We start from the raw sequence: 19,387 nt of genomic DNA on the forward strand, positions 1-19,387 counted from the left end.
AGTGCAACCAAAGCAGGGATTCCAGACCCTGCTGGGGTAACTGCCCCTCAGCAAGTCTTGTAGGAGAAATGGGGAACTCACCACACCAGTCTTGACAGAGACATCAAGCGTACTCTACTTTTACTTCAGTCAGTGATGTCTCTTTCCTCTCCTATATTCACTTTTAAATACAGTTACAGCCACCTACATGTAAAAGGTATAAAAAAAGGAGCCTTGCAATGCCCTAACCCCCCTTCCCAACAACCCCACTGACAAAATCCCATGATTTTGAAGCAATATGGAGACACAAGCCAAGTCCAAGGCCAAGGTCTGAAGGCAATCCCCCTTTCCTTGAGCTGTGGCAGACAGTCCACGTAGTTTACAGAGCTAATGCTAAAATATTCATTGCCCTCGTGTCACTCTGCAAGTGGACTCTGTTTCCAGGAGCAAGGGTCTGGGGCAGAGGAGGGAGATGTGTGGGTAGAGCATCCTCTCCACAGCTCCCACGATCTGTCGCTGTCCTCTGGAGCCTCTGCACCAAAGCTCAGGGTGGATGAGGGCTGCCAGCTGTCCTTTGGCAAGCCAAACCTCAGAGCGACCCTTTTGCTACCAGGCAGCCCTGTATTTCAAGTGGGAGGTCACATCAAAATGAGCCATGAGGTGCTTTCTTGCTTCTCAAGTGCAAAGATGCCTCTCTGGAGCAGCAGGGGAAGGGAGGAAGGGAAGTGGTCTGCGAGGTGTCAGCCCAGGGGAAGACTCGTCTCCTCTGAGGGACCTCTGATGAGGCTGCAGGAGAGGTAGAACAAGGAGCCGGTGCCTGGCAGCACATCAGCCTTGCTGGGGGCATCAGGAGAGCCCCCCCCCCCCCCCCCAATACAGCACAGCCAGAGCTCATGTGTGGCATGGGGGCTGCAGGCACAGCTCCTGCTTAGGTCCATGCTTCACGGCCCCCTTTCACCTGACCTCCAAACCTTGGGGCAGACACAGCCAAAATTAGTGTCACACTGAGGGCTGGCGCGCGATGGCTTTGACCCTAATGATCCCACTGGGAATGAGGTATTGTTCTGGCCCTATTAAATATAATTTACATGTTGTCTAATGACCCTGGGAGGAAAAAAATAAAAATAAAAAAGGGTGGCAGGCCCTGAGGGAGCAGAAGAGGAAATGGGAGTGCTGCCATTTTCTTATGAGAACTGGCAAAATAAGAAAGCTGACTTTCTTACAGAGCCAGAGGTAAAACTAGTCATTGCAAAACTTTTTAATATCTAACTAATCATCCAGCCTTTGTCACTTCAAGGCAGGATTTTAAGAGCCTGGGACGCTTAGCTATACTGAAGAGCTTTTGTCAAACCAGCCTGGTTGAGACTTTTCATGATAAGGAGTTGCTCTCAACAGAAGGATCTGAGCTACAGAGCCAAGGGATTTCTGGACACAGTGTTTCTCCATCATACTTAGAGCCTTATGTATAAAGAGCAGTCAGTAACACCAAGCAGCCACAGTTCCAGTCTTTCTTTTAGTTGTTGAAAGGAGTTTCTTCAGGGATCAAAGCGTCCAAAACCAAACACGCCAGCTGTCCATCCCTTCCAAAGGAACAGGTAGTTTACTCCAGCTGTCAGTGACTGCAAACCAAACAGCTCCTCTCCCACTGCCAGTTTTAGCTCTAGGCCAGTTATTAAAATTAAACAGTTTTGTTTGTGAGAATGATGTATTCATGTCTGCAGGGGGGAGAGAAGGGAGCAGAGAGGGAAAAAAGAGAGCAAGTTTTCTAAAATAAACCCCAAACCTGTTTATACAACCCAGCAGCGTGCCAGCGCTGCCTCTTCCTTCAGCCCATTAAACTGCCACAGAAGTCCCAGCCTGCAGGATGTGCTACCATGCCCCAAACATCCTCTCACTGGGTTGGGCAAAATAAAACAGTTTTTATAAAGGAAAAAAAGTCCAATTGCTTGCAAAACAAATATAATATTCCCTTGCGAAACAACCAACTTCAACCGATACGAAAACAGGTATGAAGGGATGCCTTGACAGGTTTCCCCACCACTTACGCCACACAGAGGGGAGCTCCTCCTCTCGTGGTCCTAAAGCACTAGGGAGGCTCATCAGCTTGCCTCTGGGGCTGAGACAAGGCTTTACTTAAGATGAACAGGACCATTTTCTAGAAAGCTATTGTCGTCTTGGTGGGACACCACCATCACTGGTCCACGCAGGCATTGTCAGAGGGACATTTGTAGCACCCCGCAGCAGGTCCCCCTTACAGCAAGAACACGTACGGAAGCTGAGGAGCACTCTCCAGGCAAAGCCTGAGGCAGCATCGCTCTAGTTTTCCACCACTGCACAGACACACTCAACCGTTCACTACAACCAAGGCTCTGTATGACACTTTATAGACCCCTTTTTGGGTCTGCCCACATGGTCACTGCTATACTGCTATACAAGGCCAGATACCACTGGTTTTAGCATCCATACAGGAAAAAATAGCTATTGCCTCCAACCGGGCAATGATTTCACACATTCAGTCCAGAGCCAAATACGCAAATTTTCTATGGCAGGAATTTTTTGCAGACAGCCATGAGCTACTGCAGAAGCCTGAACAGACTCCGGGCTGGCTCCTTTACTCATAGCCTTGATTGCCATCTGACATTTCAAGCAACTGGCTTTATTTCCTCCCTTGCCGGTGTGCCCTGCAGCCGCACTCCAGCTCCACAAGGTGGACAGCCTTTCCCTTGCCCAGGCTTCATGGCAGCACTACTACTTATCGTAGATCTGGAGAACAGACAAAGGAACAGGTCAAGCAGGAACCTGAAAATAATATAGGAATTAGGCCTCCTTCTCAGTTATATTCGTGACCTTTCACATCCAGCAGCAGACTGGGGATTAGATATTTAGACAGTGTGATTTACTGTGATTTGCCAGACGACTTCAGGAGAGGGGCTTTGGATATGTCTAACTTGAACTAAAGTTCGCAGACACTTGGAGCACAATGCAGGATTTGCTTCTGTTATGAATGAGGGAGTTTTCACTTCAGTTTTTCATTTTTTTAATGTCATTTTTTACTTGAGCTGTACATACATTCTTGAAAAGTTCAACAGATTTTAGTAATCGACAATACTGACCATCTTATTCTACTAATGGAAATACCAACTCATTTACTACAGTATTTGAATTTGTCTCTGAATTATTTTTAATTCTTTTTGCTTTAGAAGAAAGATTAGAAATAGGGTCTTCTCCCACATTTTATAATACACCATCTGAACATGTGATGAGTCTTCTTAAGGAAGGAGTTCTTTCCTTTAGAGACAAAACTGGCAATATTCTGTCGCAAAGACATGCTACAGGAGCATCCCGTACTACAGATGGAGGCATTTCACTGGCTTCTCGTCTGGGGACCTATCCTGAATTCCAGTGATTCATGCAAGCCTCTCCAGAACATGTGAAAGAGGAATTTTTCTCCTAAGCCTGAGTTCAGGAAGACAGTTAAAACTAACTTCAACCCATGGCCAAGGCCAAAGACTTGTTTACTACTAACTTTTTTTTTAATGTTCTAAAATTCTGTTTTCTGCCTGAACAGTTAATGAAGACTGAGAATGTAAGCAAAAGAATAGGTGTGCATGAAGGTACTTCTCACAGGTGAACGTAATACAGCTTGTTGCCCCTTTCTCTGAAGTGGCACAGACAGATTTAACATAGGGTGGGAATGGAAAAGGAAGGACAATTTCTTTCATGAAACACCTGATGAACTGTGCTAACACATAAAGGAAAACGCTAATACTGCCAGTTGCCATTTCTCACACTGGTCACCCTTTTCCTAAATAAAAAATGGAAATCAACACCTGAAACTGATCTCGCTAATCTGTTTCCAACACAAGCTTTGCTAAACACATCCAAACAGTACAGCTCAAAAAGTTTAAGCCGAATTTCCATTCAACTTTTTTTTTCCTCCTTCTTAACTTTTTCTTTCTTTCTTCTGCCTCCACTCTCCACTCAAATCTCACCCCAGGTAGTTTCACAGTCTGACTCACTTTGCTCTTTCCCAGGTTAGCAAGCTCCAGAAACGACAAGATGCAATGCGACAGATTCGAATTTTACTGTACGCCCCAACTCACCATGACAGACATTTTGTTCAATATTGTACCTTATATGACTAAATAAAAAAAACATTAGCCCAGCTCACGACAGTGTTGTTGGTAACAATACATTTCCCAAACCTGGTGTGCCACAGAGCTGGCAAGAATACCGTTTCATAGCTAGGTTAACCAAAAAAGAGAGAGATTAATCATTTGCCCTATATCCTATCATGTACTGAGTACTAGAACCAAGAAGAGGAAGTTAAGTTTTGACTCTCAGTCGCTTTCTCAAACAACTGTGCAACAGCCTCTTTCAATCACTGTGGGGAAAAACGTGGCCTTTTCTTTTTGATTGTACCTGACCCGTGTACATAAATTGTTCACAATAGTACCCCAGAACCCACCGAGTTACCTTTTCAATCAACAAAATGGAATCATCCTTTTGATGCTCCAATAAAATAAAATCACAATAAAGTTACGTGCGAGCTGAAGGATGCCGACTATTTGTTTTAACTCACCCTAAACGTGGCAATTCATAACAGATCTTCAGTCGGTGCAGGAGTTCATTCAGTGAAGAGGGTGCTCTTAGCAACACAATAAATACATTTATAATTATCTTTACTTTCACAAAATACACGCAGAAGTAAGATGATTTCCCTGGCTGGTTGAGACCGGCAGTGCATCTATCCCAGTATCCCCAGTCACTGACCAGCACCAGATGCTCTGGGGAAGAAGCAATGCAATACATAATTTCAAAATAGCATCCCCCAGAGAAAGGTCTACCCTCAGCACCTGGTGATCTCATTTCAACAGTTGATGTTAAATTTACCCCCTCTTTCATCAAAGTGTATGACTGCCCTTACAAGCAACTTTATTTTAACATAAATGTAGATGTTTTCCTTATGCTTATAAATACCTAAACCCTTCCTGAATGCAACTTAGTGCTTCCATTCACAGCTTTCCCATGAAAACAGCTCCCAAAGGTCAATCATGCATTGCAGAAAAGGCTGTTTTACTCTATTAGGTGAAAACCTGTGGCTCTCTCATTTGATCTTACTTTTCTTGCCGCATATACAAAGTAAACATAACCACAATTGTCCAATTAAGTGCCTCTTCCTGTTCCTACAGAAGTCAATGGCAACACTTTCTAAAATCAGATTTGTTTTCTTACTCATTAACTGTAAAATCCAGAAACCCACAAAGAACTTTCCAGCAAGGGGAATTTAGCAAAGTCTATCGGTATACAATAATCATGACAGCAAAGTAACATTAGGATAAAATAACAGAAAATAAATTCCAGACTTTTAGATGCATTTGGAAAAGTTATCCGGTTTCATAGTTTTTCAGGAGCCAAAAACAAAAGAAAAAAAGGGAAGGAAAAAAAAAGCCATCAGATTGTTAATGAGACTGAAAGCCAGAGTAAAATAAAAATCCCTCAAATCTGTCATCGGTGTTCGTGTTTGCCAAAAAGGCCTGGATGTTATCCTGCTGTGGAAGAGAAGATTTATGGCACCACACACCTTCACCCATCCTATTATATATATGAAATGGAAAATAAAACAGGCCGGTACTGCCTTCAGATATAATCAGTATTTTGCTGCCACCAAGTAATAAGTGTTATTATTATTACTACATCAGCAGGTACAGAAGCAGGTGTGAGGAGCTCATAAATAAATTATTTAAAAACCCCAATAAAATGAAGAAGTCTGGGCTCCACCCCACCAAAGGCACAAAGAAAAATAAAAAAGGCAAGGGAGGGAGAAGGCAAGGGCTGGACCCAGCACACCCTGCAGCCGATGGCTGGGCAGCAGTGCCCAGGATTGTGTCCAGCACCCGATGCCCAATGCCAGCAGTGGTGATGGAAGAGGAAGGTCAGAAAGGCCTGCAGAAAGCTGAGGACTGCCAGCTCTCCTTGAAGTGGAAAGAAAAAAGAGGCAAAGAACCAGACACCCACCAAATACAAGCGTGCTGTCCATGGGAGCAGCGAGCATGGCTGGCCAGCACACCATAGGGTGCACGGCTGCATGCTCACCCCTGCCCAGCTTCACCATAGCCCCTATCACCGAAAGGGATGGAAAAGCAATAGCCAGAAAATAAAAATTCACTTTGCCACAGAAGAGTTGTTAATTAATCAGATCTATTGTGCTGTTCTTTAGCTACAGCCGCTTGACTGCCAAGGCTGCTGACCCAGTTTGCAGCTGCCCAGACCCCAGGCCAGCAATGAGTGCCCACTGCCCCGTCGGCAGAACCTGGGTAGGACTGCAGTGCTAAACCAACATGGCTAGCTGGGCAATGCAGCTGCAGAGTGAGAGGAGAGATGAGAACACAGTAAAATTGCTAGCAGCTCACATTAGTGAGCAGAGTGGCTTACAGAGAGCCCCGTGCCCGGCATCCCTCGGTGGTGACGGCAGAGTGTGAGGCTGGCTCGTTAGCGTGCCTGGCATAAACCATCACACGAGACCAAAACCACAGCAGAGGTTTCAGTGCAACACTTGAGTGCTGCTCCTGTTTCTACCTCCCTTCACTGTCCCAGGTCCAGCCCACTGAAAGATGACTCTCTTGTACAGGATGCCTGTATCCAGCACAAGGCCTTAATGTTTGCTGGTGATGCAGTACGAAGTTCCCGTGCTGCCTTAGGAAGCCTGGGCCCTGGTAGCTGGCCACTGAGGAAAGGTTTCTGCTCCCCATTCAATTTCACACATCACTGCATAGGTCTTGTGATTTTCCTGCTAGAGCTATGCCTTGCCATTGGAGAAACGCTTGATGTCTCAGCAGAAGAATTCAACCGGATTTTCTTCGTGGATTACTGGCTCCAAATTTCAAGCTACATACTCGAAAAACTAAGCTACTTACTACCCAGCAGAGTTAATGCAGCAGCTTGAGAGAGGCCAGTGCTAATGCAGGCACAGAACTAACTTCTTTCTCAATATTGGAAGTAAAGTAAAACTTTTTAATAGGATTGCTGTTTGAACTTTACAGTTCTTTGCAAGATCAAGGCAAATGACATCATCTCCATAACCAAGACCCTAGTTCTGAAATGTTAAAGGTTATGGTCAATACGTATATTTAAAGAAAAAAATAAAAAGAAAGAAAGGAAAAAAAAAAAAAAGACGATTCTTCTGAGAAAATACGTAACCTAATGCTGTTGCAAGATGCAAAGAAAGCTATTATAAATGAAAGGGACTAGAGAACCACAAACATTTTCTCTTTCTTCCCTAGCTCTTCTACTCCTTGCTTCAGCACAGATCCTCCACAGAATGAATTTCTCGCTGCTCTTCAGCAACAGCAAAAAGAAAAATATTTTGATAATACTTTGAGAATTTGATTATAAACCCACAAAGCCACAAAAACTGGCAAAGGACCTAGAAGGTGTAACACTTGAAACTGCCAATTCATTTATTTAACTGAGTGGATTTCAGATAGTTTCCTTTTACCAGTCAAACAGTGACTTGGGGTTAGCCCCACTGGGGATTGAGTCGTTACACGGCCACATGTCGCTGGCAAAAAAACCCTCAAAGTGCCTCTGCTTCAGTGTAGGGCATCTGGCTCCGTGCAAGGTACCGTTCCATGTGGGATGAGTGAGAGGCTTTTGCTCAGGACTTGCAACAGAAGCAACGTGCTCCACAGGTGGGTGCCTGGCTGAGGTGCTGGGAGAGCAGCTCTGTAGCCTGAAAAGGCTGAGATTTCGGTTAGTGTCTCCCTCACAAGCACGGGAAGGCCCTTGTGTCACACCTATATCCATGACCTGCAGCACTGTCCTGGAGGCAGATACATCTGCCATCCCTCTCCTTTTATGAGGGGCCTATGGATCATCACGGGGCATAGCAACTCTCCACATTTCCTTTCCAAGGTGTGCCACTGAGCAAAGAGAATTAATGATTTACTAAAAAAAAAAAAAAAAATAAAAGAGAGGAAGCCTAGAGATTAGGGCAGTCAACTCAGGTGAAGGGAGACCTAGGGTCTAGTTGCTGGTCCAAGAAGCATTTAATCATTTGGCTCTATACAGACACGTGAGAAAACACATCAGACAGCAGGAATTAGATACTCTGGTTCTTCCTTCTCCACCAAATGAAATCTCACCCCTGCAGAAGGAGGAGGAGCCCTGCTGCCAAAGGGGAGGACACCTTGGCAAAACCAGCAGGCAAAGCCTCCTGAGATGTTGGAGATGTAAGTGAATTACTCCCCTGCCAGGCTGCAGAAGATCTTGTAGGCAAACTTCCCATTACCTAAGGAGAGGCTTTAACCAAGGAGCCACCAGGAAAAGCAGTGTCTTCTCCCTGGCTTCATTTGCAAATAAGGATGACATGTGATTGACAGCAACCAGGGCAGAGGATGCCTGCCAGCTCTAGAACATGGAGGTTCTTGGGAAGGGTGTCCCCAACAGCATGTCGAGTGGCTCCCCTCTCTCAAGGCAGGAGCCGCTCCTGGCTGGCTTGGACAAGCAACAGTGAGAAGCCGGGGACTTCTGCCACCGATCTGGCTAGGCAGGCACTCAGAGCATGCAACACTTATGTTCCACCTAGGGTGCACTTTAGACATCCAAATCCTTTGCCACACCTAGCCTTAACCCTCAAACAGAATAAAGAACTGCAATAAGAGAACAGAATTGGATGAAAACACACAATCATCACATTTCTGGTTCAAATGTAAACATTGTCATTTAAAATCATGCTTTCTTGCCTTAATTTTCAACACAATTCTGCTTTTCTCACCTGGGCTTCTTTACATTCTTTACATTAAAAATGTACTTGTCTACGCATATAAGATGGTGCCTGTGTCTCCTTTCACAGTTCTCACACTCTTGCTTTTCTTGAACAGCTTGGAGAGGATGCCATATGTTGGACTAGAAGCACCCAGAGCTGAGCATGGCTCCCACATATGCTGGGCTGTTTCCAAAGAGGGAAGCCATCACTGCAAGACAAACACAGTTATTTCCCCTGCACTTGCTGCATCACTTCAACATTCCCTGAGTCAAAGTCAGAAGTCACCAAGTACAACAGCCTGCTGACAAGCCAGTCCTTCCGCAGCTCAAACACCAGGCTCTAGAAAACTGAAATGAGGCCATTAAGTTGTCAATCAGAAAGCATACATTATACCAAGTGCCATGAAATTGCAGAGATGAGCTGGTTCTCCTCTTATTTCTTTTGTAACACTCTTAAGATGTTATCAGGCCAGAAGTACAATATTGTGGTATGCTGGCCTACGTGAAAATCTTTGAAAGCTGCATTTATTTGCCACCAGAACCACAAGCTAATAATACAGGCTCCGTGCAGGCAGTCCCCATCTGTTGCTTTTTCTAAATTTTGAACAAACCCATGACGCTGGGTATTGTAAGGCTATTAACAATCCCCAGACACCATTAACAGCGATGTCTAGGGCCTAAAATTTATACTGCACAGGCTATATCCTTTCCCAACCTGCCCTTTGATAAGCTTCCTTGCCTCTGTGTTTTCCTTGCAATCTCAAGAATTCACGCCCTGAAAATACATTGTCAATTTACAGAACCGACTCAAAAGAGACAGATAAATAAGAAAGGCATTTCAACCAAACTTCAGACCTGAGTGTAAGACAGGCTCATACAACAGACTCAAAGCACGCACTGTCCAGCTTACTCATTGGGACAACGTATGCTCATGACTAACCTCGATGCCCTCTTCTCTAGTACTACAAAGCCTCTAATAAGCCCACCCCTCCACAACATACGTGGAAGTTACAAGGTAAAGGAGAAGGCTAGAACAGCCGGCGCTCCCACTTGCTGCAGGAAACTGTATGACAGGGAAATCTCCCACGAAACTGTGCTGAAGTCCTCCAAAGCATCACTGCCTACCAGGTGATCAGCTACTCCGGAAGAGCCATTTATGATGGTTCAATAAGGTTTGTACATGGTGAAAGTGCCAAGCTGAAGACTGAGTGCATATGTGAATGTACATTTTTCCAGTGACAGATCCTGAGAGCTAGGAAAAGAAAAAAAAGAAAAATCCACTGCCCCATGTCATCCGTGATTTCCTCTCTGTGAAGAGGGGATCCCAAAAGCTGTGTTTGCAACTACATGTTAGTCTTTTGCTCTTTGTAATGAGCTAGAAGATTTTGTCCGTGTTTAATAATCCCATGACCCAAAGGTACCAGCCATTTACCAGACAGACAGGCAAAAGCCACGCTGGGATAATACTTTACACTTCTTCTTCCATGTGTACATTACAAATAACACGTGGCTGTAAATGGCATCACATGCAGCCAAACTCTGGAGCCTTTGTTTATAGGAAACCTTAATAAACAACTAAACAGCTATCGATAAGAAGCATCTTTGCCTTTTAAAGGCAGTCAGTGTTTATAGCTTCAGTTTCTTGTATTTCTAACTGTCATGAAACAGCTCCAGCACTCGCCTCATCTGACCAATCACACCTGGTAACACCTGTCTTTTCACGTTCTTGGTTTTATTCATTATTTATGTTCCTCTTTACACAATACACCCACAGGACAATGCATCTCCAGCATGCTTGCAGATTTGATCCAAAGTTCACTGGAATCAAGAGAATGACTTCACTGGCTCTGGAGCAAACTGAGGGCCCCAGCTCCACAAACAGGCTTCCAGCCTGAGGAAGGACTTACGCACAAGTCAGGCATCCCAGCCCAGAAGTGTGATCGCAAAATCCCTAACCCTTTAGCTGCTTGTCTTCTAACCAGCCAAGGTCTCCAAAAGCCTGAACTGTCTCCTGATTATTTTTCCCCTCAGTTATCTGTTTTGTGAAAGCACACCCACAAACTCTCTGCAGTGACCTGTGAAATAGGGGACCAGGGGATAGGACTCCCTTTCCCAAGTGTGGTCCCAACCACTAGGCACTGGAGTCATTTTATGCGTGTGTACATATACTCGTATGTGTGGGGGTCTGTATATGTATTCATATTTGCATACTGCATATGTATATAAATATACAGACACACACACACATGCATGCACACACACATTTTTTGTTCCCCATTCTGGCCCCATGAATCCTGAATTTTTTTTCTTCTTGGTGGAAGCAGGGGATGGCAGGAGAACGATCCTGATTCCAACAGAACTTGTAGGCAGGGATGAGCAGCACTCCTCTGGGAGGTGCGCAGTGAGGATTCCTGCTGAGAAAGGGGCCCCAGAGCCATACTCCCTCCGTTACAGCAGCATGTGGATGTCCACTGGATCTCTAGACACGAATATCCTTTAGTCAGGCAGCTTAAGCAGCAGGAAAAAAACATTTTCATTTTTTAGCAGAGGCGGTCAATGCAGGTGGCATGTTACTGTGCCTAACACTGACTTAGCAAGAGACTCAATGCTGAGAATTTAATGTGGTAATGCTTCACAAACTCCGGACTTGCAAACCACACTAACTGGGAAACATACTGTACTTCACATTCCTCTACACCATCTCTTAAAGATGTGCTGCTCAAATGAATCAGGTCTTTCATTTCACAGGGGACCAGACCTGAAATTGCGGGTCTCTAACCCAGCAGACCTCCATCTCTAGGTGACTTACACTAGCTCCTAGCCTATATGTAAAGTTTCTTCTTCAGTATAACTCTTACTGTTGCTTTCCTCAATGCATTAATAGTATAAGCGTTATATATACAACAGGTTTGGTTTGCAGGGGAGCAGCTAGGACCACATTTTTTTACAGTCTATCAATTAATAGAGGGAAAAAAGAAAGAGATACCCTCCAATTTCGATGCAGCTATTTACTTTGGAAAGAGAGACGGAGAAAAAGGAAAGGCTTTTGACTGACCATCAGTGTAAAAGCTGTTCATTTTCCACAAGTGGAAATCTTCCCTTTCTGGAAGATGCAGAGGCCAGCTCTGGCCAGAGGCAATCCCTACCCCAGACACATAGTCCCCCATCGGATCACAGCAAACACACATTTTCCAGAACAGTCCCACATACACGGGTCCTGGCACCTTTGTTTCATCTCGAGACAAAGACAGATTTTTCACACTAGACATATCCTACACCGCAAAACCCCGTCGCCACCGCAGCTGTAGATGCCGGCACCAACCGGTCACCTGCCTGCCCATAGCACCAGGATTTCATGTTCGTCATGCACCTGTCCAGTGCGTCACCCTTAACAGGCAGGGATGTGTGCAGGCACACTTACACCCATGGTCCCTGCTGCCCCTGAGACCTGCCATGACCTCCCTGGCCCAGGCAGCTGGATGGGCATCTCTGCCGCCCCTTCTCAACCTGCTGTGGGACCCTGCCTTTTGGCCAGGTCTGGTGCTGCCGGCAGGTGCGGGTAGATGGGAGTAGGAGAGTTGAGTATGCTCATGAAGAAGGTTCCTAGCTCACTCTTTTTTTGCTCCCAAGCCGTAGCTGCACTCCACCTCAAATTGCCCCATTGTAACCCCACAACGAGGTAAAACTTGACAGCCGGACAAAGGCTGACGATGCTTTGGCACACACCAGTGCAGATGACCATCAGGCACACGTTTTGCTCCCCGCAACATGAATGCATCGCCCTGGGCACTGCCCACCCCACAGCCCTGCAAGCCAGAGTCAGGAGAAGAAACAAGAAACCTGGGGACGTACCCATCCTCCGTTGTCCTGGATCCAGTTGTGCAGGTGCCGGTTCAGGTACTCGGTCATCCAGGTGGCGATGCTGTCCACGAGGGGAGACATCTCCCGGTTGACGCTCTCCACGCACATGACACCGCCAAACTCAAAGAAGGCCACGATCCTGCCCCAGTTAACCCCATCTCGGAAGAGCTCCTCCACCACCGCCACGAAACGGCCCCTTGCCGTGAAGGGCGTCAGGTGCAGCTGGCCAGACATTTGGGCGAAGTCCCTCTGGTAGCGTCGGGAGAACTCGTCCCCTGCTTGGCGCAGGGTGAGGTGGACAACCTGGGGTGCAGGACGCAACCCCTCGGTTGGGGGCACGTGGCTAGCAGCAGCCGAGCCGGGGGGCTCGGGGTGCGAAGACACCAGCCCAGTGTGATCAGAGGAAGTCCCAGCAGCAGCAACCGCAGCAGCAGCAGGAGGAGGAGAGAGACCTGGAGGCAGGGGTGCCCTGTCCTCGCTGGCAGCCCAGTCGTATCCTCTCTGCGAGAGTTTATAGTGGATGTACTTCAGCACTATCTCCCGGTTATCGTAGCCTCTTCTCCCCGGATGAGCCATAATTCCCACGAAGAAGCAGCAAGAGTAAGGGAGAGAGGAAGAAGAGGAGCAGGATGAACCCAAAAATGTAAAGCAGCCAATAACAATAAAATTAATAACACCAAAAATTATAATCCAGTTACTGTATTGGGCATGGTTTCATTCATGGTGGTGTGGGGGAGTTCTCGGGGGGTCTCAGAGGTACTTTTGTCTTCTCAAGCGTTTCCTCCTCAGTCTGAGATGCGTGGTATAAATAGAGATTAAAATGCTGCGAATACTTCTACTTCCAGGTGCACATTTATTACTTAGTCTAAATTTACCTTAGGACCATTTCCTCCGTGGTTTTGAAACATATCGTAAAAAATTCTATCCCGATTCAAAATCAAGTGCATCTTCTGCTGGGTGCTGAACTACCACGGACACGAAGAGACAGATGAACGCACACTGAGAAAACCATTTGCTAAACACCCTCGGATGAACATTAATCCAACGCGCTTTAGGCTAGAAACCTCAACACTGCTGTTTTTAAGTTACACAAACTAAATTTCCTCTGTAAAGTACTTACTCGGACTATAAATATGTTCCTCTGTCAAGTTTCCTCTAAAAAAAAAAAATAGCAACGACAAACCCCAAGCATTGCAAGTCTTCGGAAAGGTTAAGTTCTGGCCGCTTTGATGCTTCAAGTCACCAAGTGGATGGGGGAAAGGGACACAAATCTCTCTCTCTCTCTACGATTTCGAATGTTTTTTCCCAGACTCCCGTTTAAGAGGCATCTCCAAAGATGCGTCAAAGCTCAGCGAACCTCGCCTCGCAGCGCGGGAAGGCGAACAAGCCCAAAGAGATGGAAAATCCTGGCGACCAGATGAACCGCGATTTGAATCCAAGCTCTCGCAGAAGTGCTCCGTTTTTCCCTCCAGCGCAACGCGCAGGCAGAGGCATTTACGTAGTTTCATTCAGACACCGATGGCAGGAGCCCGGGGCTTCCACACACGCGCACGCACGTATCAAAAAAAAAATATTATATATATATATAAGGAAAAAGAAAAAATTGCACGTATTTCAGAAATTAATTCTTTTTCACAAGGACGAGCGTGAAAAAATTGGTGGAAAATAAAGAAGGCGGATGTTTTTTGGCGGCGGGTGCGGGGAGCGATGCCATTTCCCGAGCAGCTTTTGTATGGGAGGAGGAGGCAGAGCCGCGGGCTGCCCGGTGAGCGGAGCCCGGGAGCCCGAGCGGCTCCTCCGGGCGCGGCGGCGGCTCCGGGCGCGGCGGGGGCGGGGAGGGGCGGCCGCGGGGAGGCTCCGGCCCGGCGGCGTCCGGCGGCCCCGCCTCGCGCCTTCATTCAAGAAACGGGGGGAATGGGGAGGGCGGGAGGGGGGGGGCTGGAAAGAAACCAACCCGCCTCGGGGGCGGAGGGACCCGGGACCGCCCTCTGCATCGCGGGGCGGGGCGGCACCGGGGGGAGGGAGGGAAGGGTAGGGGGGTGGATGAAGGGAGGGAGGGATAGAGAGAGGGAGGGATGGAGGGAGGGATGGAGGGATGGATGGAGAGATGGGGCTGCCGGGGAAGCGCGCCCCGCTCCGCCCTGCGCGGCAGGGGAGAGGCTGCTGCAGCTGCGCGGATGCGTTTGGAAAAGTGGGGGGGAAAGAAGGAAAAAAAAAAAAAAAGAAAAAGAAAAAAAGGAAAAAGAAAAAAGCAAAAGAAAGCAGAAGAATATATGGGGGAAAGGAAAGGAAAGGAAAGGAAAGGAAAAGGAAAAGGAAAAAAAAAAAAAAAGGAAAGAAAGGAAAGGAAGGAAAGGAAAGTGTACAAGGTAAAGGAAAAGGAAAGTAAAGGGAAAGGGAAAGTGAAAGGAGACAAAAAATGAAAGACAAATGAAAAAACATAAAAAGAAAACAATAAGGGTTAAAAAATGAAAAAAGTGGATAAAAAGACAAAGGAAAAAAGAAAAAGAGAAAAGAAAAAGAAAAAAGAAGAAAACAAGGAAAATGTAAAAGTGAAAACAGAAGAATAGGGGGGTATAAAAAGAAAAATTAATGTAGAAAAAGAAAGAAGGAAAGAAGAAAAAAGGAAAGGAAAAAGAAACAAAGAAAAAGGAATAAAGAGAACATAGAAAAAAGCAAAATAGAGAAAAAGAAAGAAAAGAAAAAATAAAAAAAAGAAAGAAAAAATACAAAGAAAAATGGAAAAAATAATACAGAGGGGAAAAAAATAAAAAAAAAAATGAACAAAAGGGTGGGAGAGGAGGAAATCAAAATAATTGCCTTTTTTAAAAAGACAAGTGTCCCAGAGGCTCCAGGAGGGGTGGTCTGGGTGGTCTGCCCTGGCAGCAGCCCCTACGTGGAGCCCCGCGGAGCAGGGCTGATCCCCTCCTCTGCGGGTGGCCCAGCGGCAATGCGGGGTCCTGCACACCTGCTCCGCTCACGGCACTCTGTCGGTTTTCAGAAGAGGAGTTTGATTTTGGGAGCTGGTTGCAGAAACGGGACTCTGACTCGTCTCTGCACCCAGTAGGACAAATTTTTACATTGAAGAGGAGGGAATCAAAGTGCTTGGAGATGAGATTAATCTGGAGCTTGACCAAAGAAGTGGAGCTAACCTTGAAAGTAGGTTAAACCCACAGCACTGGGAAACAGTGATGGCTCAGCCCCTCTGCTACTTGGACAAGTGACACCAGGGCAGGGATAAGGGATGTTGAGATAGCCCTGGCTGACATGGGGAACCAACTTTGGATAAAGCTCAGTGAAACAGGAGCAGGAGATAGCTGGCACCTTTCTCTGCTGACTTGGGGGGTAGGTGGGTGGGGAGAAGAGAATTTTGATAAATTTTGACAGTGTTTGTTGATGTGAAGGTGACTGGGATGATAATCTCATGTATCAACTACGCTGAATATAAAGGAAAACAAAGCATGAATTAAACTGTGAACGCGAGCTATTTGTGACAGGGGACACAGGGAATGCGTGCTGCCCTCCACATCTTTATTTTCAGGGTTATGTTTCCTTCACACCCCGACCCATCACATGTGGCTCACAGGCTGGCAGCTTGCCTTCTTGAGGAAAATGGACTGGAGTGGGGGGAGTAATCAGCTTTCAGTCCATCCAAAACTCCTGGCATCCTATCGGGAAAGATTTTCTATGTACTAACATAAGGAGGATTTCTAGACATAAGGAGGAATTTCTTCACCATGAGCGAGGTGAGGCACTGGCACAGGTTGCCCAGGGAAGCTGTGGATGCCCCATCGCTGGAGGTGTTGAAGGCCAGGCTGGATGGGACCTTGGACAGCCTGGTCTAGTGGGACGCCTGATCTAAGGGGTTTGGAACTAGATGATCTTTGAGGTCCCTTCCAACCCAAATCATTCTATGACTATATGATGCTTTCAGGAAGAACTTGTGGAGCTTGAGCCTCTTCAACCTAATGTAAGCCCGAAAGCCAGGGTCTCCCACTTAGGAATTCCTTACCAGTGCCTAGCACAGATCTCCTTGGCAGAGGAGGGCCTTAGCATGACTTGCTTCGGTTTGAGGAGCTGGGTCTGCTCCCTGCTCTGCACAGGGGAGAGTGCTCTCCATCCACAGGAGCCTGGATGCAACCCTAAAAGCCCTTCATTAAGATTGCCCGAATTAGTTGGCTGGAGCGGCCCTTTTGCAGCCTTCTCCGGCGTATTCTCGCTTGTGCCTTGGGTGACGCAGGGGCTGGTTTCAAGGCCACGGGGAGGAATTTGCCTGTGCCGTGCACAAACCAGCACCTCTCCGGGTACCCGAAGAGGCGTTCGGGATACTGAACGGTTCTGTCGTCTGTTCTTTAGCGGGGGGCACGGGAAGGTGCTCGGCCCCTTCCCTCGGGACAGCGTTTTCCTCCCCCCCCGCGCTCCGTCTCCGGTCCCAGGGGGAGCAGGGCACACGCAGCCTCCAAGGAGCGACGCTCGGTGTCCTGGCGGGCGGCTGTTGCCACCCAGCGGCCACTGCTCGCAGCGGGGACCCCCGGGAGGTGGTGTCCCCCCACTCCCACCCCTGGCATTCACACCCGCCTGTTGATTTTTAAAACTAAGTTGTGGTTGGTGGCGTTCTCGGGAATTGAGAGGGACCGGAGGCTGCTGGTCTCACCTGGAGCTCACTAGAGCTCTCACCTGGCTGAGACCTCACCGGGAGCGCCGTGTTCAGCTCTGGAGTCCTCAGCGCAGGAGGGACATGGAGCTGTTAGAGCAAAGATGATCAGAGGGCTGGAGCACCTCCCATACGAGGACAGGCTGAGAGAGCTGGGGTTCTTAGGCCTGGAGAAGGGAAGGCTCCAGGGAGACCTTACAGCAGTCTTCTGGTACTTAAAGGGGTCTACAGGAAAGCTGGGGAGGGGTTCCTTATCAGGAAGTGCAGTGATAGGATGAGGGAGAACAGTTTCAAGCTGAAAAAGGGGAGATTTAGATTAGATACTAGGAAAAATGTTTTCCTGTGGGGGTGGTGAGGCACCTTCAACCATAGGTTGCCCGAAGAATTCGTGGATCCTCCATCCTTGGAAGTGTTCAAGACCAGGTTGGATAAGGCTTTTGAGCAACCTGGTCTAGTGGAAGGTGCCCCTGCCCATGGCAACGGAGGTTGGAACCGGATGAATCTTTAGGTCCCTTCCAACCCAATTCTATGATTCTGTGCCAGAAGGTAAAACGAGGTCAAAAGAAAATGGACGATGCTGTAGCCCACCAGTGCATGTGTGTAAATCATGGTGTGGTTAAATGGTAGAGTGCAGACATGCCTCATCTCTCTATGAACCACTTCAGAAAGTAAGGCGTTTGCGCTGAGCTGAGGGATTGTTTTGGATGGCAGAAATGCAGACAAGGGATCTGTCAACCAAGTTAAATCACTGCCTTTATGCTCTTGCACCAAAAGAAACAAGAAAAACTGTCTCCTCTGAATACAGAAAGTAACCTGACATTTCCATGTAACATGCTCTGGCTTAAACAGAACAAGCGATACAGAAAATCAGAACAGCTATAACCAACCGGGCTGCTGATTGAGTCTGTCACTGTGCTACTGACTAAATCTAATGTAGTTCGTCCTGCAAGTGAAAATACATCAGACACCAATGTTAAGTAACACAGAAGAACTGTCTGCGTAAGTTGCACAACAACGTCATAGCAGGATCAGTTTTGAAGCCCAGAGGATAAATCAGTGTGGGGCTGATGCAGAAAACAAAAGATGCGTATAAAGTCAATAGGCCTTTGTAAGGAGAAATTGAAAATATTACTGAATTCGCTTATTTGGATGTCTTTTGTGTGAAGAAAAGGAAATAAGACCAACTAAACGAAGAGAGTACTGAGTGCATGTAATTAGTAAAGAAAGAGTTTCAGAGTTCATAACTGATTTCTGATAGGAACAGGTTCAGCAAAACTTCATGAGATACTTACTGTTTGGAATGGATTTAGTAATAATGCTGTTTCACCACCAGCTCTATATCCAGCACTTGGCTGCAGGAATGATAGATCCCAGCATTTTTGAAATGTTAATAGGGAAGTAGTGGTCATGGTTCACAAGCAATCTTGCTAATACCAAACACAGCTGAGACTGTACCAAAAAAAAAAAAAAAAAAAAAAAAAAAGAAAAAAACAAAGGAAAAACCAAGGAGAAAAAAATCCTAGGAGCTGTTGCTTTAGACGTGGATATTAGAGATGAGTCATGGGAAACAAAAACTGTGCCTTGATGAATGACAAATTAGGACTCTGTAAAAAAGCAAAACAGAATTATGTGCATTTAAACAGTCATTCTTGTTCTTAACTTAATGTGTCAAATGCATCGCATCTGACCTGCATTTATGTCTGTAATTGAAGGGAGCAGCATCTTAAAACCAATTACAATGCTACCTGACTGGGTGATGAGCATCTATTAAAGTGTCAAAAGTTTGTATCACAGTACTGCTTTTACCTTGCTCAGCGGGATAAAACAACATTTAAATCCAAAAGAAAGGTATTATGGTTTTGGAGGTAGACAAAAGAAACCAGCAAGAGAGGCTCAGGATTTATCAAGTAACATGGAATGAGTGCATAAAGTCAGCTGAGAAATTATTATCATGCTTTTAGGTAGGACAATAACATGCTGACTACTGAAGATCTGATCCTGCATCTTTCCATATGCACATTTACCTTTACGTGAGCTGGCACACTGAAGTTAATCAGACTAAGGAGAAGAATTAGCTGTATCAAAGACTGGAACTCAATTAGGAATGCAAACAAAGCTCATGTGAAA

General features: G+C 46.4%; 1 protein-coding gene across 1 annotated transcript in view; it reads right to left on the reverse strand.

Moving 5' to 3' along the window:
• The window catches only part of BCL2 (BCL2 apoptosis regulator), a 98,072-nt gene extending 83,635 nt beyond the window's left edge, over positions 1 to 14,437 (reverse strand). Inside the window, exon 1 of the mRNA XM_054060095.1 lies at positions 12,598 to 14,437. Coding sequence (XP_053916070.1) covers positions 12,598 to 13,182 — 585 coding nt within the window. The 5' untranslated portion in view covers positions 13,183 to 14,437. The remainder of the gene's footprint in view (positions 1 to 12,597) is intronic.
• Positions 14,438 to 19,387: the final 4,950 nt, after the last annotated feature.

Source organism: Cuculus canorus, chromosome 2 (assembly GCF_017976375.1).
Source record: "Cuculus canorus isolate bCucCan1 chromosome 2, bCucCan1.pri, whole genome shotgun sequence".
In the NCBI taxonomy this organism is placed as follows: domain Eukaryota; kingdom Metazoa; phylum Chordata; class Aves; order Cuculiformes; family Cuculidae; genus Cuculus; species Cuculus canorus.